At 45.9% G+C, this 22,329-nt stretch overlaps 1 protein-coding gene across 5 annotated transcripts in view; it reads right to left on the bottom strand.

The window, feature by feature from the left end:
- CHD6 (chromodomain helicase DNA binding protein 6) overlaps positions 1-22,329 on the bottom strand; it is a 229,436-nt gene that overhangs the window by 105,799 nt on the left and 101,308 nt on the right. For all 5 annotated transcript variants that reach the window (XM_077251925.1, XM_077251921.1, XM_077251924.1 and 2 more), the window contains exon 9: positions 3,814-3,900. In XM_077251925.1, the coding sequence (XP_077108040.1) occupies positions 3,814-3,900 (87 nt within the window). The remainder of the gene's footprint in view (positions 1-3,813; positions 3,901-22,329) is intronic.

A 22,329-nucleotide genomic window follows, 5' to 3' on the forward strand; every position in this document is an offset into this window, starting at 1 on the left:
ATGAGTATTAGACTCTGGAGAAGAGAAACTAGTCTGGAGTCAGGAAATTTTTTCCCCCCTAATATGGGTCAATTAGCATCTGCCTCATGGACTTTGTGTCTTCCTCTAGATCACATACAGGTGCATCTCACAAAATGAGAATATCATCAAAAAGTTAATTTATTTCAGTTCAATACAAAAAGTGAAACTCATCTATAATATAATGCTAGGAGCATCACTCTGTCCGAAGCCTTTATAGACTGCACAGGCGCGATGTGCCTGAGAAGTCTGGACCCCACAGAGTTACGCATCTGGCTGTAGTGTAGCGTGTGTGTGTGGGGGGGCTGCCTTATACTACAGGGTCTGCCTGCTCGGGCGGATCCTGCCTTTTACTACAGTGTCTGACTGTGGGGGAGTGCTGCCTTTTACTACAGTGTCTGACTGTGGGGGAGTGCTGCCTTATACTACAGGGTCTGCCTGTGGGGGGGTGCAGCCTTATACTACAGGGTCTGCCTGTGGGGGAGGGGGGTGCTGCCTTATACTAGAGTCTGCCTGTGGGGGGGGGGGGTGCTGCCTAAATACTACAGGGTCTGCCTGTGGGGGGGTTGCTGCCTTATAGTACAGAGTCTGCCTATGGGGTGCTGCCTTATACTACAGAGTCTGCTTATGGAGGTGCTGCATTATACTACAGAGTCTGCTTATGGAGGTGCTGCATTATACTACAGAGTTTGCCTATGGGGTGCTGCCTTATACTAGAGTCTGCCTATGGGGTGCTGCCTTATACTACAGGGTCTGCCTGTGGGGGGTGCTGCCTTATACTACAGTGTCTGCCTGTGGGGGGGTGCTGCCTTATACTACAGGGTCTTCCTGTGGGGGGGTGCTGCCTTATACTACAGGGTCTGCCTGTGGGGGGGGTGCTGCCTTATACTACAGGGTCTGCCTGTGGGGGAGGGGGATGCTGCCTTATATTACAGGGTCTGCCTGTGGAAGACGGGGGTGCTGCCTTATACTACAGAGTCTGCCTGTGGGGGAGTGGGGTGCTGCCTTATACTACAGATTACCCAAATATATAGACCAACCAATAAAATGTGGTATATAACCAAAATAACATATATCCAAAAAAAGGGAAGATACCACTCAAATGCGTAAAATATAAGATACTTTATTAATATATTCAAATTTAAGAAAAAACAGAAAACAATAATAAATGTATTTAATACTCAAAGACAAGGGGAAAAGGCAAAGTAACCCAAAGCAATCCAACACATAAAAAATATAATTAAACATCCAAAAAGGATGATATATAGGATAAGTGCACTGTGCACACCAGCAGGTGTCGCTGAAGCTCACGTAATAGTATACAGATAACTAAATAAAAGCTGAAAGTGTCCGTGCATATATTGCTACTTTAAATAAATATAAAGTGTCACTGCATGTATGAACCTGGAATAAATAAATAAACAGTCAGGCTCCTAGATAGAGTAAAGTGTCTATGCATGTGCAATTCTAGGAGTCAGGTGAACCGGTAAGAAACACCTATGAGGATACAACATAGCAGCAAAGTAGAAATGCATATATACCTGCTGGGAGGTGGATTGCAATAGGCAGGGAAACCCCGACGCGCGTTTCGCAACGTAGCTTCTTCCTGGGGGTCGTGTGCCTGTGGGGGAGTGGGGTGCTGCCTTATACTACAGAGTCTGCCTGTGGGGGAGGGGTGCTGCCTTATAGGTCTGCCTGTGGGGGGGTGTCACCTTATACTACAGGGTCTGCCTATGGGGTGCTGACATACTACAGAGTATGCCTATGGGGGTGCTGCTGCCTTATACTACAGAGTCTGCCTTATACTACAGAGTCTGCCTATGGGGTGCTGCCTTATACTACAGGGTCTGCCTATGGGGTGCTGACTTATACTATAGAGTTGACAGAATGGGGGCGCAGAATGGGTGCAGCACATGACAGAATAGGGGCGCAGGATGGGAGCAGCACATGACAGAATGGCGGCGCAAGATGAGAGCACCACATGACAGGATGGGGGGCGCAGGATGAGAGCACCACATGACAGGATGGGGACGCAGAATTGGAGTAGTATCTACCAGGATGGGGGCAGCACATACCAGTCCGGTACGGGGCCTCCCATCTTCTTATGATGACGTCCTCTTCTTGTCTTCATGCTGCGGCTCTGGCGCAGGCGTACTTTGCTCTGCCCTCAACAAGGCAGACAAAGTACTGCAGTGCGCAGGCACCGGGAAAGGTCAGAGAGGCCCGGCACCTGCGCACTGCAGTGTGAAGACAAGAAGAGGACATCATCCTATGAAGATGGGAGGCCCCGAACAGGACCGCGACACCCATCGGATCGGACTGCCCACCCAGGTGAGTATAATCTAACCTTTTTCTCATCTGTCAGGATACATCGGGGGCTTATCTACAGCATTCCAGAATGCTGTAGATAAGCCCCTGATGCCGGTGGGCTTAGCTCACCTTTGATTTTGGGGGTGACAGGTTCCATTTAACAAATGTGAATTTATTGGTGCATTTATTTAATTTCCAGCTGTGGTATCCAACTTATCAGCGTTGGCATTGTATGTATACAATTTGGTGGGGAGTAGACACTGATTACCAATGCACAGTGCATGATGTACGATAATAAGTACATGTTATCTTGTTTCCCAAGATTTATTTGAACCCTGTCTGTGTGTGATCACCATTATCAGCTATAACGGATACCAGTATTTCAACTGGCTTTTTTGTGATATAGTGTGGTTTGGTATTTACCAGTGTAAATGCCGCATATGTTTACATGTATGTGGCACAGAGACATAATTTCACTAAAATCAATTCTTGTGCAACTATTACACCACCAGGGGTGTTTTTTGTCTCTTGCAGCTTCATTTCATATTTGTCTCTATCCCTATAGCATGTTATAGGTTAGAATAGCACGTGTATCTAAAACATTTTTATCTTAACTATACCTCATTTATTGACTATTTCTGCAATGAATTTAGTCTTTATTTATTTTATGCAGATTATTGTTGTCACTGTTTTGGTATAGTGCGCTTCTATTTCAGAAGCTCATCCACTCACACCATTCATCCACCACTTATGGTGTTCACTTCTGCTATTATTTCCTGACGAATCTGAATCCTTTTTCACATTCCCTTAATTTCAGCAGATGAGCTCGGACGTTGTGCATGCCGTTTTCAGCTAGACACACTGCACTCTATAGTTTGAATCCCCTGTGCACATTTTATGTATTATGGTGATCCTTTTCTTAATTAATTATCTATCTACCTCCAATTATATTCCTTGCATGCTGTTCTTCCATAGACACACTGCATTCGCTATCTTTCATAGTTGATTCTTGGTCCCAGCTTTTGTTCACACCTCTTTCCGTTTATAAAAAAAAATTAAAAATAAATAAATAAAATCTTTTTTAATGCTCCTTTAATGACCTTAATATCATATTCTTTTTGTTTTTTTCTCAATTATATGACAATGATGTTTCTTAAAAAAAAAATTGTCTTTCTTTGTTGAATACAATCAATGAAATCTGTCTACATACCTCCAGGGAGAAGCGGGGCTATGCCACTTGGCTACAGTTTTTGGATTATTTAAACCCCAGCATCTCTATATGTGCCCTCATTGTGGCTTTTCCCTAATGAAGGAGTTTGTTCAAACTTGTAGATTAATAAAATTGTTCTTTGTTCCACACCATCATTTCCATTGGATATCTTCTTGACCAGCAGTGCCGCAGATTTATCCATATATCCCCATCTACCATTGCATTTACTGTGAACAGTAGGCATGTACATTGAATGAGAAAAATGGTCAACTTACCTCTCCTGTGTCAGAGTCTTTTGTATGAGCAACTTCTAAAATTCTGTCCACTTCCACATAGTCTGGATTAAACATATCTTCATCTGGCTAAGAGAGAAATGTGAAGAAAATGTAAGCAACCATGTTTTAGTATTGCGTATCCATTAAAACGATCAGATCAACCTATATGCAAGAAATATATCTGCTATTCAATTTTACAACAATACACTTTAGATCTCTAAGATTATCCAAAAAGCCATTATGACTAGTACTCCGCCAAGGGTCCAGCTGATCTATGCTCTGATGGAGACCTGTTTGGGTCACACATGGTTCTGTTCTATCAAGTTTTGCAGCACCACAATGGCAGCTATTGTACATGGTAAGGGTCAATTTCCATAGGTTTACAGACAAAGAGCGGCAATAGTTTTACATGCTGCAAACATCATGAATGTGCAAACTGTAAAGGGACAAACAAACATGATTTTGATCGATCGTCTCCATACAGTTTGTATTATGAGTTACACAACAGAACATCCTGTCAAGAAGTGATGACTTTTATGCATGCATAAAAGATAACATCAGCCAACAAAATATTCTTGTATGCATGGCTCCTCTTCCCTATCCTGGTATGCATGGCTCCTCATCCCTATCCTGGTGTGCATGGCTCCTCATCCCTATCGTGGTGTGCATGGCTCCTCATCCCTATCCTGGTGTGCATGGCTCCTCATCCCTATCCTGGTGTGCATGGCTCCTCATCCCTATCCTGGTATGCATGGCTCTTCATCCCCATCCTTGTTTGCACTGTCCCCTCATCTCTATCCTGGTATGCATGGCTCCTCATCCCTTATCCTGCTATGCATGGCTCCATATCCCTATCCTTGTCTGCAGGGTTCTTCATCCCTATCCTGGTCTGCATAGCTCCTCATCCTTATCCTTGTATGCATGGCTCTTCATCCCTATCCTTGTCTGCATGGCTCTTCATCCCTATCCTTGTCTGCATGGCTCCTCATCCCTATCCTTGTATGATTGGCCCCCATCCCTATCCTTGTATGCACATTGGCCCCCATCAAAAAACATAAAAACAAAATATACTATTATACTTACCTTACAGCGCTCCCTCATAGCGTTTGGTTGTGATGCCAGCAGCTGCTTTATGGCACGTTTAGGGACGTCATGTGCTGCTCACAAGCAGAGCACAGCTGCTGGAATACTCACCGCTACCCACGCCGGGACTATGTGTATGGAGGGCAGTGAGTATTCATTGTTATTACAGTATTTTTTGGACAATAAGACGCACTTTTTTCCTCCCAAAATGTGGAGGAAAATGGAGGGTGCATCTTATAGTGCAGATATATTGGCTCTGGCTGTGGTGGGGGAGCGGTATCAGAGGAGCAGCGGGTCACAGAGGCAGGAGTCGGCGGCTCCGGCTGACTCATGTGCCCGCTGCTAAAGAGAAATGAGTATGCACTGCATTCCACGCCCATGAGCGTGGAGGGCAATGAATATTCATTTCTTCCTGGTATGATAGATTGGCCCCATCCCAGTCCTGGTATCCATGGCCCCTTCAGAAAAGATTAAAAAAAAAAAAAAAGAAAACCTTTAGGCCATGTTCACACAGTGCGTTTTTTACCGCGGAACCGCAGCGGTTTTGCCGCTGCGGTTACGCAGCTTTTTTCCATGCAGGGTACAGTACAATGTACCCTATGGAAAACAGGAACCACTGTGCACACGATCCTGAATTTCCAAAAAAAAGCCACGCTGAATAGCTGCGGGAAAAAAGAAGGAGCATGTCACTTCTTTGTCCGAAACAGCAGCGGTTCTGCACCCATAGACCTCCATTGTGAGGTCAAACCCGCAGTAAAACCCGCAGATCAAAAATATATCTGCGGGTTTTATTGCGGTTTGTGGTGCAGAACCGCTGCAGCAGGAAGTGCGGGGAAGCGGCCGGAAGTGCGTGGGCGGAAGTGCTTGGGCGAAGAGACATGGAGGCATACCGTCGCATGGGGATCGTGTCGGCCGTTTGATTGATTTGGTATGTGTGTGTGTGTGTGTGTGTGTGTGTGTGTGTGTGTGTGTGTGTGTGTGTGTGTGTGTGTCCCCATGCGACGCTAGTGCCACCATTGTGCTAAGTCGCCGTATGGGACTACTACTCCCATCTGGTATTAGGATGGGAGAGTTGTCCCTGTGTCCGGCGACTTAGCACAGTTGTAAAGTTACACAAAACACACACAATACACATACATGACACACAGTACATACAACATATAACACAGAGTATATACTCACCAACAGCACACTGGTAGGCGAAGCCCTCGATCCCCTAGATAAAATCCCAAAATAAAAAATCAAATTCATACTCCCTGTCCGCAGAATCCATAAAACGAGTGTCCCACGCCGATCCCCTGCTCTCCGGCGATACACTGCCAGGAGCGAAGCTCCTAGCAGTGTATCGCGTACTGTTCCGGAGTTCAATGGCTCCGGCGTCTCAGTTAACGGCAGTACAGCTGCGTTGAACTTTCCCACGTAGCACTGCCGTTAAGCGAGAGTGCCGGGGTCAATGACCGCCGGTAAACTCGCTCGCGCATGCGCAGTGACACACCGACAGGAACTATGGCTCCTGTCAGTGTGTTATACGTTATATATATGTGTGATACGTGGCACTGAAATACGTGATACGAGGCACTTAAATACGTGATACGTGGCACTTAAATACGTGGCAGTTAAATACGTGGCACTGAAATACGTGGCACATAAATACGTGGCACTTAAATACGTGGCACTTAAATACGTGGCACTTAAATACGTGGCACTTAAATACGTGGCACTTAAATACGTGGCACTTAAATACGTGGCACTTAAATACGTGGCACTTAAATACGTGGCACTTAGGCTATGTTCACATTTGCGTTGTGCGCCGCAGCGTCGGCGCCGCAACACACAACGCAAACAAAAACGCAGCAAAACGCATGCACAACGCTGCATTTTGCGCCGCATGCGTCCTTTTTTTGATTGATTTTGGACGCAGCAAAAATGCAACTTGCTGCGTCCTCTGCGCCCGGATGCGTGCGCTGCAGTGACGCATGCGGCGCAAAACGCAAGTGCGACGCATGTCCATGCGCCCCCATGTTAAATATAGGGGCGCATGACGCATGCGGCGACGCTGCGGTGCCCGACGCTGCGGCGCAGACAGCAAATGTGAACGTAGACTTAAATAGCTGGATAGAGCTGGATCCGCGGGCTGTGATCTGGCCTACGCTCAGCACTCTGCGGAGCGCTGTCATTCAAAACACGTCCACTCATTTTGGTGTTTAGTCCCAAAATGGAGGATGGAAGAAGAAAAGGGTTGGACAAGGAAATGACATCATTTCTTTTTTCTTTTCCCCACTGCAGTTAAAGCTTTATTTGTGTCAAACACAGACAATCTGCAGAGAAAACTGCATAAAAAAACCGCATCAAAACCGCATCAAAAACGCACCTGCGTTTTCTGCCAAGAGCTGCGGTTTTAGTCCTCAAAAAAAAGGATTGAAATCAGGAACGTGTGAACATACCCTTAATCTTACCTTCCTCCGCTCCCTCGCAGTCGCAGCGTCCTTCTCCGGTGCCAGCAGCAGCTTAATGCTTGTAAGCAGCACATGGCAGGGACATCATGCGCTGCTCACAAGCAGAGCACAGCTGCCTGAATAGTGTTCATCAGAATGCGGTGAGTATCCATTCCTCTTCAGTAGCGAGCACTGTCAGCCGCCTGCTTCCTGCTGCTGCCGGCGGTCATTTCTCTTAAGTATCGCACACATGACCATTAGTTTCCTCCTCTAAAACCTAGGTGCGTCTTATGGTCCGGTGCGTCTTATAGTCTGAAAAATATGGCAAGTAGCGCGCACAGTGTCAGCAGCAACAGCAGCCGGGCGGTCTCATGTGCCCACTAAAGAGAAATGAATATTCACTGGGAGTGTAGAGAGGTGAATATTCATTTCTCTTAAGTAGCGGGAACACGCTGCCGCCCGGTCGCTACAGGAGCCGGCTACGACTGACACTGTGCGCCCTATTACAGAGATATGAATATTCACTGCCAGCACAGTAAATATTAGTTTCTCTTTAGCAGCGGGAACAGGAGTTAGCCGCATCAGCCGGCTCCTGCCCCTGTGACACGATGTTCCACCACTGCCGCTCCCCCTCCATCTTCTGGACCCTCACTCGAGTATAAACCCCCTCGGCCTTTTCAACAGAAAAAATGTGCTGAAAAACTTGGCTTATACTCAAGTATAAACGGTAGTTTGTTTGTTCGACGGGTGAAGACTGGGCCTGTTTAAAGAGTACCGATCCACAATCTGGGGCTGCCTTTTTTTATTTAAGAATGACACCTATTAAATAAAAGTGGCACTAAGTGTCCCCCCCAAATAGGACCCGACTTCCAGTTTGCAGGAATCCCATAACCCTCCGCAGCTGTTGCAATGAAAGGGTAAGATCCGGCGTTGTTGCATACTTTTGTCAAGGTGAAAAAGATATATCTTTATACCTTTTTGTACTTTTATATATTCTTATACTGTGAAACAATAAGTTTTCCCTATGCTTGCAGATGCTAATGTAACTGTATTTAAAATGGCTGCCAGTATTCACCTTTGCCCTACTTTTCGTCTCTGAGGAAAGAAGTATCATTTCTTCTGAAATTGAAACTTCAGGAATGTGAAGAAAGGAGGATTCATCAGAAGACATCAGGACAAATCAGAAAGACTGAATACTAGACATATACTGCTTAAACCCCGCCTATTGCATTCCTTCTACTAACACACAATATAGTACTGCGTATCCGGAAAAAAAGTCAGTTGCTGTGATCGTTGCCGACACTTAAACAAACACGAGCATGCACTGAGATTGAACCAGCTTTTTGTCTGACTCATTCTTACCCGGTACTACATGCTTATAGTCTAATTTGGGATGACTGGTGAATGAGGGTTATTGTCGCGACGACCCCGACAATTTGGCGCTTCCAACGTGGGGCGTGGCCAGCGATCCGAGACCCCCTGGACGTCCGTGGACGACACCCGTAGTGGCTGACCTCGAGGACTGATCACCCTCCAAACACGGTAAGTGGAGATCATATACTCTGTATGTGTCACACTTGCTAGTGTCTCAGCCGTTATTGGTTTGTCTGTGGTCTCCTTGGGTCCGAGAGGTGACCGGTCGAGTGGTGAGACCGAGCGCGATCCCGTGCCACGCTCTGAACCAGTAACTGAGAGACGTCGCATCCTGCGCGTCCTCATGTACACCATACCTCCTCCACCGGTCATTGTACTCCATTCAACCACCCTACCCGTGACTATTGTCTAGTAGTGAAGTGGAGTGAAAGATTGAGCAAATTGTAGATTGCTAGCGGCTTAGAGAAAGGGATAGGAGACGCAGCCTCTGTGATATTGTACTAACAGGTAATTAAGACGTCCCAAGTGGGGGACCACCAGAATTTTTGAGTACAAACAGGTAATTAAGACGTCTCCGTACGGGACCACCAGAAACAGGTAATTAAGACGTCCCGAGACGGGACCACCAGAAACAGGTAATTAAGACGTCCCCGTACGGGACCACCAGAATTTTTGTGGAGAACTCTCACTAGGAGACCGCCTCCCAACGGTTTAGAATATCGTGACAGGATAGTCTGTTAATCACTGTTGTTCAGGTTAGGGACAGGAAATATTGAGCGCGAGGCTCTTTTCCTAGTTCGTTGAACGAGAGGTTCCGTGCTATAGGACACAGTGTTGATATCGCTGTCAGTGGCCTACTGCAGAAGGGCATAGTATTCTGTGAGTCATGCTGCGTCTCTTAAAGCAGAAGAAGTCTGTGCCCCACAAGTTAAATGAGGATGCTGTGGAAGTCAAGACAATAGTAGAGTCACGAGAGGGAAAGAAGGCAGTCAAGAATGTTGAGAGGTTGTACGAGTATGTAGGACTGCCCTCGTCAGGGAGATTGCAGCCGTCTACATGGCACAATCTCATAGAGAACGAAGGGGCATGTTGAAAGATAAAGGATTGTGAGAACAAGCGCAAGCTCATTTATGAGTTGCGCGAAGCTTAAAGAACGAAGCATGGAAAGAGGTTGATGGAGAGGGAGGATCAGAGGAAGGTTTTGTAGAAATTAAGTCTGAGAACTGCTGTATTCCGTTTCTGTGTTTATTTCTAAAATATCTGATGGGAGGGGGGAGTTATACAGCTGCGTTATTGCTTTCTCTGTGTAGAGGAATGCTGTGATTTTTCTTATCTCTGTTTCTGGAATGGAGGGGGCAGTATGTGGCTGCTCTCTCTCTCTGTATTTTCTTGGTGTAGTACGCGCTGGTAGATCTGTGTTTTGTTTAAAGCGACAATATTGTTTTGAAGTACAAAGAAATATTATAAGCTGGAATTTGAAAGTGAAATCTAGTGCCTAGTTTTAGAAGGAAATTTGTAAGTGATTGTTTGATTATCAGTGTAATTGAAAGATTGGTAAAAGATTCACCTGCTTCAAGTTGAGTGTTTGATATATAGCAAATTGAGGATCAACAGAGGAAGTGAATTCTGATTGTTTTTGCTACGTTGAAAAAGGAAAGTTGCCTATTACTATGACAAAAAAAAAACTGGATGTTTTGTGGTACCAGAAGGAACTGAGAAAGTGATTGAGGGTAATGTGTTAGAAAGACAAATAATAAAAAATAATAATCTGAAACAGGGGGGCTCCCTGTTAGATAATATGGTCCCCCCCTAGGAAATTAAGCCTCTACTCCCGACTGTAAGCCCTATGTCCCTTAAAGCCAAGGTATCAATATATCCTGAACTGCCGAGAAGTTCTATGGGCGTCTTATGGTAGTATTTAAAGATCTGAGATTCTCATTGTAACAAAAAGCCCATTCTGTATCAGCAGGGAAATTAAAGGTTAAATCTGTAGCCGCAGTGATGTCTGCTCCAACCTTAGCCCCCCCCACACACACACACACCCACACACAGCTGCAAGGACACAGCTTTGTTCCTTATCAGTGGCCCATGTAACAGACTCCAGCTCCTACCCTCCTCCCACCGTACACAAATTCAGTTCTCCAATACTTCTTTTAACCCTGTCTGGGAATCTCACTCCCTCTCAAGCCCCGTCATGTCAATTCTCAGACCAAGAGTTTGTTTTAATCGGTGTAGATGGCAGACCCCCCAGCTCGGAAAGGCCCCTAGACCTCCTCTTCCCGTGAAACCTTCACGCCTACAAGGCCAGACTCTCCAAGAACCTGAAGTTTGGTTCCCCTGTCATTCACGCTACTACATCACACCTCAGGGTTCCCAGGTTCTTTTCTCAGCGGGGTATGGGGACATAATTACCCACCAGGTGGGAGCCATAGTGAACCCAGCCAACTCTACCCTGTCACATAGAGGCGGTTTGGCCCAACAGATAGCCAACAAGGGAGGCCCAGTCATAACCCAAGAGTGTCAGGCCTACTTTGCTGCTTATGGCCCCTTGCAACCAGGAGAAGCTATGGCCACCCCACACGATGTACATAGTATCCTTAACCAAGTACAACCTAGCCACATGTCTATGGCCAGACAGCTGCGACTTCAGTGTGCTATTCTCATGCCTACTAATGTGACTTTGAAAAGGTGCACTGTCCTAAACCCCGCTACTTTTCTCCTAGTTCCCCTGGATCCAAAGGGGGGATAAGAGTAGGTGACATGGAAAAGGACACTCTTTTTCTTTCTAGAATGGATCCAGAGGAACAAGATCAGATTTCCAAACCACACGATTGTCTGGAATTGATGTCTCAGGAAACGGCTGGTCTCCCTACTGTCTCTAGTGTGCCTATTCTAATGCTGATTTTGAGCTTTTTGTAGATGGAACCCATCACCAAGGTGACCAAGGACGCTTCTGTACCAGATATGCTGTGGTCTCAGAACATGAGGTAATCAAGGCAGAGTCAATGCCAGCTCATATGTCTGCACAAGAAGCAGAGCTCAAGGCGCTCATAGAAGCGTGCAAACTAGCAGAAGGTAAGACTGTAAATATCTACACTGATTCCAGGTATGCTTTTGACATTGCACACGATTATGGGCCTATCTGGAGAGCCAGGGCTTTCCTGACAGCAAATGGCCACCCCATTAAAAATGCTGAGGCAGTCCAGCAATTTATGAATGCACTACAGCTTCCCACCCAAGCAGGCATCATAAAGGTAAATGCACATACCAAAGGCACTGATGGACAGGCAAAGGGTAACGCACTGGCAGACCAGGCTGCCAAGAAAGCAGCAAGCACTCCTGTAGCCTCTAGAGTACATCACCTAGACACCCCACCATCTCCACTTGTGTTGAAAGACATCTTAGCCCGGTTACAAGAACAGACAAGTAAGGAGGAGAAAAATAGGTGGCAAGAGATAGGGGCTTGCTCTGATACCGTCACTGGACTATGGGGGAGGGGTGAAAAGGTCTGCCTACCACAGGTACTGTACCCAATGATGGCACAGGTTCCGCACGAGAATGTGCACCACTCGAAGACGGCCATGTGTGACACCCTACAGAAACAATGGATTGCCCCCGGGTTTTCCACCTGCACAGAAAGGCAGGTACAGAGCTGCATAATATGTGCCACACATAATCAGGGAAGGACAGTGAAAACTCCATCCAAACACACTCCCCGGCCCCTTTACCCATTCCAGAGACTGCAGATTGATTATGTTTAGTTGCCTAGGGTAGGGACGTATGAGTATGTGTTGGTCTGCATTGATTTATTTTCAGGTTGGCCAGAAGCCTACCCAGTTGCCAAAGATACGGCTAAGACAACGGCGAAGAAACTGATGGCTGAGATCATATGCAGGTATGGAGTTCCTGAGGTTATTGAAAGCGATCAGGGTTCCCATTTTACTGGAGAGATCATGTCAGAGGTAATGGCAGCACTGGGGGTAAGTCAAGCATTGCATACTCCATACCATACACAGAGCAGTGGAAAAGTGGAGAGACTAAATGGAACTCTTAAGCCTAAAATCCAGAAGGCAATGGCAGAGACTGGTAAACCATGGACAGAATGCCTTCCTCTGGCTTTGTTTTCAGTAAGATATACCCCAAACAGGAAGACAGGACTGTCACCGTATGAGATTCTGTTTGGCAGGGGCCCCAATCTTGGATGTTTCTTTCCACAACAGTTGCAGCTCAAGTACCAGGATTTGACTAGCTATGTGCAGGCCTTACATGGACACCTTGCCAAAGTGCCTTTAACTGTCTTCAGTTCTCTTCCAGACCCAGACAAGGTTCCTGGACACCATCCCTTGGAGCCAGGAGACTGGGTAGTGATAAAGCGGCACGTCCAGAAGAGCCTGGAACCAAGATTTGACAGACCATACCAAGTGCTCCTGACCACAGCCACAGCTGTCAAGCTCGAAGGGAAGAGCACCTGGATCCACGCCTCACACTGTAAAAGAGACCGAACCAGTGTTTGGTCACAGTAGTGATTGAAGGGAAATGTTGCTGTTGTTTTTGGTCCCGGGGTTGGGGGCCATCCTCGCCCCTACCTCTTCGGCCCCTATTGTAAATAAGAATCCTGGTCCCACTATTCTCTGGGTAAACCTAACGGCCCCGGTAAACATCTGGCGATTTGATTTCTGCGATGTAGTCAAGTGCCCCGAGACTCAACGGGTGGTAGAGGGAATCATCCAGTTTTATATGTGTGTTACCAGAAATGACAACAATAATTATTATTGGTCAGACGCTGCCTGGAATACGGGGGATGATTGGGGATATAAACCTAGTGAAGCCATGTTCCCTAAGGATGGGACAGGTAGGAGTCTTCGTGAGAGAATGCATCTAACAGACCTTCTGCAACCACTTAGGGGCTGTAAATGGGGTAGAAACTGTCACCCCCTCCTCCTAAATCTTGAAAACCCCCAATAATAATAATAATAATAATCTTTATTTTTATATAGCACTAACATATTCCGCAGCGCTTTACAGGTTTTGCACACATTATCATCACTGTCCCCCGATGAGGCTCACAATCTAAATTCCCTATCAGTATGTCTTTTGGAATGTGGGAGGAAACCGGAGTGCCCGGAGGAAACCCACGCAAACACGGAGAGAACATACAAACTCTTTGCAGATGTTGTCCTTGGTTGGGTTTGAACCCAGGACTCCAGCGCTGCAAGGCTGCAGTGCTAACCACTGCGCCACCGTGCCGCCCTATCTGCTGACCTGCAGACGTTTGTACTGGGAAGACATTTCCATTATGTATTTAATGGTGGATACTATGGGAATTTAGGCCACATACAGCTCCAGGATATTAGCTTCAGACCAACCAAGGCCCCTGTTACCAGTACAGCTAAAATAGGCCCAGGTGAGTGTTTGCAAAATGTAGTTAATGAAGTAATCCCCATTCCAGGTCTCAGTTGGCAAGAAGTTTTCTCCATAGAAACACAAACAGCCCCAAGGAAAAACCTATGGTTAGAATGGGTAAGATACAATGTAAGAGTCCAGAATATTTCTGTAGGATGTATTGCTTGTGCTGCTGCGAATACACATCTATACACACATGCATTGCTTTTTCCTGATGATAATATCACTGTCTGTGTCATGAATCTGTTGAAAGGTCTGAAGCCCACTGATTGCCCAGATTACGTCCCACTAATTCATGAGAGACCCAAACTAAAGGTCCCAGGAGAAGTAACCGTATTAGCTGACAATTACACCTGCTATAATTCCCATGACACCACAGGTACACCAGTAGGGATCTTCGAGACAGGTTTCTGTAAAGAGAACAGTTCTCTAGATACTGATTTGCTAATTAAACATACACAATATATGTACGACATTTATTGGTTATGTGGAGATGGTAAGCTCCGTCCTAGGTTGCCTAATGCCTGGATAGGTCAATGCACCCTTGTTAAACTAGCCATACAGTTCAAGATTTTACCTTGGGATCCAGAGACACCTGATGAACCTACCAGAAAGAGGAGAAGCCTTGATCAGCTCCACATGAGTTATGAAGAAGATCCACTGGTATATATTGATGCCATTGGAGTGCCAAAGGGGGTGCCTGACCAGTTTAAAGCTCAGAACCAGATTTATGCCGGCTTTGCTTCTTTGATCCCACAGGTGCAGATTAATAAAAATGTTGATTGGATCAATTACATATATTACAGTGAACAAAGGTTCGTCAATTTTAGCCAGGATGCCTTTCAGGGTATAGTTGAGGAATTGGGCCCTAACACTAGAATGACCCTCCAAAACCGACTAGCCCTTGATATGATTTTAGCTGAGAAAGGAGGAGTTTGTGGGATGGTACGAGAAGAATGTTGTACCTATATCCCTCAGAACTCTGGAGTAAATGGAAAAACCATGATAGCCCTTAAAAAGATAACTGGGTTAGCAACAGAATTGAAAACTAATGCTGGAGTAGACACATCTTTCTTTTCCGGCTGGTTGGGTGGGCTCAAGGGATTCCTTCAACAGGCCTGTCTGGTACTGATTGCCCTCTAATTGGATCGATAATTCTCTGTTGTGTTATTCCCTTGTATAAAAAGGTTATCGCCAAAGCAATTCCGACTGGCACCTTCCTCAATCAAGAAGTAGACCCACTAGAGTACGATGGTACTGATCCAGGGGAGATCCCTAAGTACGTCCCCCTCAAGAAATTAGACAAAACCCCCTATTCTCAGATGACGCTAAGAGACTTAGTTTAGGGACAGCGGGAGAACTCCATGTGAGGTTAGTGGAGGGTTCAGCTGCCTGGAGGCCTCTCGCTAGGGGAGAGCTTCTGAGGTGTCTGTTATGACCCCAATGGCGAGGGTCTCAGAGGAACGTGGAAGTCTGCAGAATACAAAAATCCAGCTCATAGGGCAGTGGTAGCTGGGTTGACCATATATCTACTAACGCCAACACTAGAAGTAGCCGGGGATCATTCCTACGTTGATTCTAGATGACACGCTCCAGCCGGAGAATCTAGCTACCCCTAGTAGAGGAAAACAAAAGACCTTTCTTGCCTCCAGAGAAGGGGACCCCAAAGCTGGATAGAAGCCCCCCACAAATAATAACGGTGAGGTAAGAGGAAATGACAAACACAGAAATGAACCAGGTTTAGCACAGAGAGGCCCGCTAACTGATAGCAGAATAAAGAAAGGTAACTTATATGGTCAACAAAAACCCTATCAAAATCCACACTGGAAATTCAAGAACCCCCGAACCGTCTAACGGTCCGGGGGGAGAACACCAGCCCCCTAGAGCTTCCAGCAAAGGTCAGGATATATATTTGGAACAAGCTGGACAAAAATACAAAACCAAAACAAAATAGCAAAAAGCAAAAAGCGGACTTAGCTGATATAACTGGAACCAGGATCAGTAGACAAGAGCACAGCAGACTAGCTCTGATAACTACGTTGCCAGGCATTGAACTGAAGGTCCAGGGAGCTTAAATAGCAACACCCTTAACTAACGACCCAGGTGCGGATAAAAGGAATGACAGAAAAACCAGAGTCAAAAAACTAGTAACCACTAGAGGGAGCAAAAAGTAAATTCACAACAGTACCCCCCCCTTAGTGAGGGGTCACCGAACCCTCACCACGACCACCAGGGCGATCAGGATGAGCGGCATGAAAGGCACGAACTAAATCGGCCGCATGAACATCAGAGGCGACCACCCAGGAATTATCCTCCTGACCATAGCCCTTCCACTTGACCAGGTACTGAAGCCTCCGCCTGGAGAGGCGAGAATCCAAGATCTTCTCCACCACGTACTCCAACTCGCCCTCAACCAACACCGGAGCAGGAGGCTCAGCAGAAGGAACTATAGGCACAATGTACCGCCGCAACAAGGACCTATGAAATACATTGTGAATAGCAAACGACACAGGAAGATCCAGACGAAAAGATACAGGATTAAGGATTTCCAATATCTTGTAAGGCCCAATAAAACGAGGTTTAAATTTGGGAGAGGAGACCTTCATAGGAACAAAGCGGGAAGAAAGCCATACCAAATCCCCAACGCGTAGTCGGGGACCCACACCGCGGCGGCGGTTGGCAAAGCGCTGAGCCCTCTCCTGTGACAACTTCAAGTTGTCCACCACATGATTCCAGATCCGCTGCAACCTATCCACCACAGAATCCACCCCAGGACAGTCAGAAGGCTCCACATGACCCGAAGAAAAGCGAGGATGGAAACCAGAGTTGCAGAAAAAAGGCGAAACCAAGGTGGCGGAACTAGCCCGATTATTAAGGGCAAACTCAGCCAACGGCAAGAATGTCACCCAATCGTCCTGATCAGCAGAGACAAAACACCTCAAATAAGCCTCCAAAGTCTGATTGGTTCGCTCCGTCTGTCCATTAGTCTGAGGATGGAAAGCAGACGAAAACGACAAATCAATGCCCATCCTACTACAAAAGGATCGCCAGAATCTGGAAACGAACTGGGATCCTCTGTCTGACACAATATTCTCAGGGATGCCGTGCAAACGAACCACGTTCTGGAAAAACACAGGAACCAGATCGGAAGAGGAAGGCAGCTTAGGCAAAGGAACCAAATGGACCATCTTTGAGAAGCGATCACATATCACCCAGATAACGGACATGCCCTGGGATAGCGGAAGATCAGAAATGAAATCCATGGAGATATGTGTCCAAGGTCTCTTCGGGACAGGCAAGGGCAAGAGCAAACCGCTGGCACGAGAACAGCAAGGCTTAGCTCGAGCACAAGTCCCACAGGACTGCACAAATGACCGCACATCCCTTGACAAGGAAGGCCACCAAAAGGACCTGGCCACCAGATCTCTGGTGCCAAAAATTCCCGGGTGACCTGCCAACACCGAGGAATGAACCTCGGAAATGACTCTGCTGGTCCACTTATCCGGGACAAACAGTCTGTCAGGTGGACAAGACTCAGGCCTATCAGCCTGAAATCTCTGCAACACACGTCGCAGATCCGGAGAAATAGCTGACAAGATAACTCCATCTTTAAGAATACCAACAGGATCAGCGACTCCAGGAGCATCAGGCACAAAGCTCCTAGAAAGAGCATCGGCCTTCACATTCTTTGAACCTGGTAAATACGAGACAACAAAATCAAAGCGGGAGAAAAACAATGACCAGCGGGCCTGTCTCGGATTAAGGCGTTTAGCAGACTCGAGATACATCAGATTTTTGTGATCAGTCAAGACCACCACACGATGCTTAGCACCCTCGAGCCAATGACGCCACTCCTCAAATGCCCATTTCATGGCCAACAACTCCCGATTGCCCACATCATAATTTCGCTCGGCAGGCGAAAACTTCCTAGAGAAAAAGGCACAAGGTTTCATAACAGAGCAACCAGGGCCTCTCTGCGACAAAACGGCCCCTGCTCCAATCTCTGAAGCATCCACCTCAACCTGAAAGGGAAGTGAGACATCGGGCTGGCACAAAACAGGCGCCGAAGTAAACCGGCGTTTCAACTCCTGGAAAGCCTCCACGGCAGCAGGAGCCCAGTTAGCTACATCGGAGCCCTTCTTGGTCATATCCGTCAAAGGTTTCACAATGCTAGAAAAATTAGCGATAAAACGACGGTAGAAGTTAGCGAAACCCAAGAACTTCTGTAGACTCTTAACTGACGAGGGCTGAGTCCAATCAAGAATAGCTCGGACCTTGACTGGGTCCATCTCCACAGCAGAAGGGGAAAAAATGAACCCCAAAAAGGGAACCTTCTGTACACCAAAGAGACACTTTGAGCCCTTGACAAACAAAGAATTTTCACGCAAAATTTTAAAGACCAACCTGACCTGCTCCACATGCGAATCCCAATTATCAGAAAAAACCAAAATATCATCCAGATAAACAATCAAAAATTTATCCAGATACTTCCGGAAAATGTCATGCATAAAGGACTGAAAAACTGAAGGCGCATTGGAGAGCCCAAAAGGCATCACCAAGTACTCAAAATGACCTTCGGGCGTATTGAATGCGGTTTTCCATTCATCACCTTGCTTAATGCGCACAAGGTTGTACGCACCACGAAGATCTATCTTGGTGAACCACTTGGCACCTTTAATCCGGGCAAACAAGTCAGACAACAGCGGTAAAGGATACTGAAATTTGACAGTGATCTTATTTAAAAGCCGATAATCAATACAAGGTCTCAAAGATCCGTCCTTTTTTGCCACAAAAAAGAATCCCGCACCAAGAGGGGAAGAAGACGGACGAATATGTCCTTTCTCTAGAGACTCCTTGATATATGAACGCATAGCGGTATGTTCAGGTACCGACAGATTAAACAGTCTTCCCTTAGGAAATTTACTGCCTGGGATCAAATCTATAGCACAGTCACAGTCCCTATGAGGAGGCAGTGCACTGGACTCAGACTCACTGAAGACATCCTGATAATCAGACAAATACTCCGGAACTTCCGAAGGCGTAGAAGAAGCAATAGACACAGGCAGGGAATCCCCATGAATACCACGACAGCCCCAACTTGAGACTGACATAGCCTTCCAGTCCAGGACTGGATTATGGGTCTGTAACCATGGCAGCCCTAAAACAACCAAATCATGCATTTTATGTAAAACCAGGAAACGTATCACCTCGCGGAGTTCAGGAGTCATGCACATGGTAACCTGTGTCCAATACTGCGGTTTATTTGCTGCCAATGGCGTAGCATCAATACCCCTAAGAGGAATAGGATTTTCTAATGGTTCAAGAGTAAAACCACAGTGCTTAGCAAATGACAGATCCATAAGACTCAGGGCAGCACCTGAATCTACAAACGCCATGACAGGAAAAGACGACAGTGAGCAAATCAAAGTTACAGACAGAATAAATTTAGGTTGCAAATTACCAACGGTGACAGGACTAACAACCTTAGCTATACGTTTAGAGCATGCTGAGATAATATGTGTAGAATCACCACAGTAGTAGCACAAGCCATTCCGGCGTCTATGAATTTTCCGCTCATTTCTAGTCAGGATTCTATCACATTGCATTAAATCAGGTGTCTGTTCAGACAACACCATGAGGGAATTTGCGATTTTTCTATCACATTGCACCGAATTAGGTGTCTGTTCAGACAACACCATGAGGGAATTTGCGGTTTTGCGCTCCCGCAACCGCCGGTCAATTTGAATAGCCAGTGCCATAGTATCATTCAGACCTGTGGGAATGGGAAAACCCACCATAACATTCTTAATGGCTTCAGAAAGGCCATTTCTAAAATTAGCGGCCAGTGCACACTCGTTCCAATGTGTCAGCACGGACCATTTCCGAAATTTTTGGCAGTACACTTCAGCCTCGTCCTGCCCCTGAGACATAGCCAGCAAGGCCTTTTCTGCCTGAATCTCAAGATTGGGTTCCTCATAAAGTAAACCGAGCGCCAGAAAAAACGCATTAATATCAGCCAATGCCGGATCTCCTGGCGCCAGCGAAAAAGCCCAATCCTGAGGGTCGCCCCGTAAGAACGAAATAACAATTTTTACTTGCTGAGCAGAGTCTCCAGATGAACAGGGTCTCAGGGACAAAAACAATTTACAATTATTCACAAAATTCCTAAACTTAAACCTGTCTCCGGAAAACAGTTCAGGAATCGGTATTTTAGGTTCTGACCTAGGATTACTGATAACATAGTCTTGTATGCCCTGCACACGAGTAGCCAGCTGGTCCACACTTGTAATCAAGGTCTGGACATTCATGTCTGCAGCAAGCATAGCCACTCTGAGGTAAAGGGGAAGAAGAAAAAAAAAAAAAAAACTCAGAATCTTCTTTCTTATAATCCCTCTTCTGCAATGCATTAAACATTTAATACTGGCCTGGCAAACTGTTATGACCCCAATGGCGAGGGTCTCAGAGGAACGTGGAAGTCTGCAGAATACAAAAATCCAGCTCATAGGGCAGTGGTAGCTGGGTTGACCATATATCTACTCCTAACGCCAACACTAGAAGTAGCCGGGGATCATTCCTACGTTGATTCTAGATGACACGCTCCAGCCGGAGAATCTAGCTACCCCTAGTAGAGGAAAACAAAAGACCTTTCTTGCCTCCAGAGAAGGGGACCCCAAAGCTGGATAGAAGCCCCCCACAAATAATAACGGTGAGGTAAGAGGAAATGACAAACACAGAAATGAACCAGGTTTAACACAGAGAGGCCCGCTAACTGATAGCAGAATAAAGAAAGGTAACTTATATGGTCAACAAAAACCCTATCAAAATCCACACTGGAAATTCAAGAACCCCCGAACCGTCTAACGGTCCGGGGGGAGAACACCAGCCCCCTAGAGCTTCCAGCAAAGGTCAGGATATATATTTGGAACAAGCTGGACAAAAATACAAAACCAAAACAAAATAGCAAAAAGCAAAAAGCGGACTTAGCTGATATAACTGGAACCAGGATCAGTAGACAAGAGCACAGCAGACTAGCTCTGATAACTACGTTGCCAGGCATTGAACTGAAGGTCCAGGGAGCTTAAATAGCAACACCCTTAACTAACGACCCAGGTGCGGATAAAAGGAATGACAGAAAAACCAGAGTCAAAAAACTAGTAACCACTAGAGGGAGCAAAAAGTAAATTCACAACAGTGTCTGAATGAAGAAATCCACTTCCCCTTTCCCCATCACATGGACAGTCTCGAAGGATCTTTCTTTAAGGGAAAAACTTAAGTATTTAGGGGGGATTGTCAAGGTGAAAAAGATATATCTTTATACCTTTTTGTACTTTTATATATTCTTATACTGTGAAACAATAAGTTTTCCCTATGCTTGCAGATGCTAATGTAACTGTATTTAAAATGGCTGCCAGTATTCACCTTTGCCCTACTTTTCGTCTCTGAGGAAAGAAGTATCATTTCTTCTGAAATTGAAACTTCAGGAATGTGAAGAAAGGAGGATTCATCAGAAGACATCAGGACAAATCAGAAAGACTGAATACTAGACATATACTACTTAAACCCCGCCTATTGCATTCCTTCTCCTAACACACAATATAGTACTGCGTATCCGGAAATAAAGTCAGTTGCTGTGATCGTTGGAGACACTTAAACAAGCACGAGCATGCACTGAGATTGAACCAGCTTTTTGTCTGACTCATTCTTACCCGGTACTACATGCTTATAGTCTAATTTGGGATGACTGGTGATGAGGGTTATTGTCGTGACGACCCAGACACTTTCATAAGGTAATATCATTAGAGCAATTACCGATCAGTAACAGCTAAGAAAAGACTGTGCTGGGTTAATGGAAAAATCAAGATCTCACTCTTTCACAATGACATGGACCCTGGTAAGGTTGAGGTGTAACACTCTGTATGCTAGGATCCCACATTCCGGAAGTTCGGATCCAACATTTGCAAGCGCTCTTTTAGGAACACTGAAGACCAATTTTCTTAAAAGGGGTTATGTAGAGCATTCGCCAATATGAAGCTGCCCACTCTTGTAATAAAATATTGTCTTAAAATAAGTAATGATCTGGAAACAGCGTTCTATTTTCCAATCATCAACCCATACAAATAAAGGCCCTAACGTTAGATGGAATCCCGACAGATCAAGTTCATGGTATCGACATAAGGAACGTGTAAAAAGTAAGAAAAGTAATTTATAAGACAAGCTGTTA

The sequence above is a fragment of the Ranitomeya variabilis genome, chromosome 4 (assembly GCF_051348905.1).
Source record: "Ranitomeya variabilis isolate aRanVar5 chromosome 4, aRanVar5.hap1, whole genome shotgun sequence".
Taxonomy (NCBI): Eukaryota; Metazoa; Chordata; class Amphibia; order Anura; family Dendrobatidae; genus Ranitomeya; species Ranitomeya variabilis.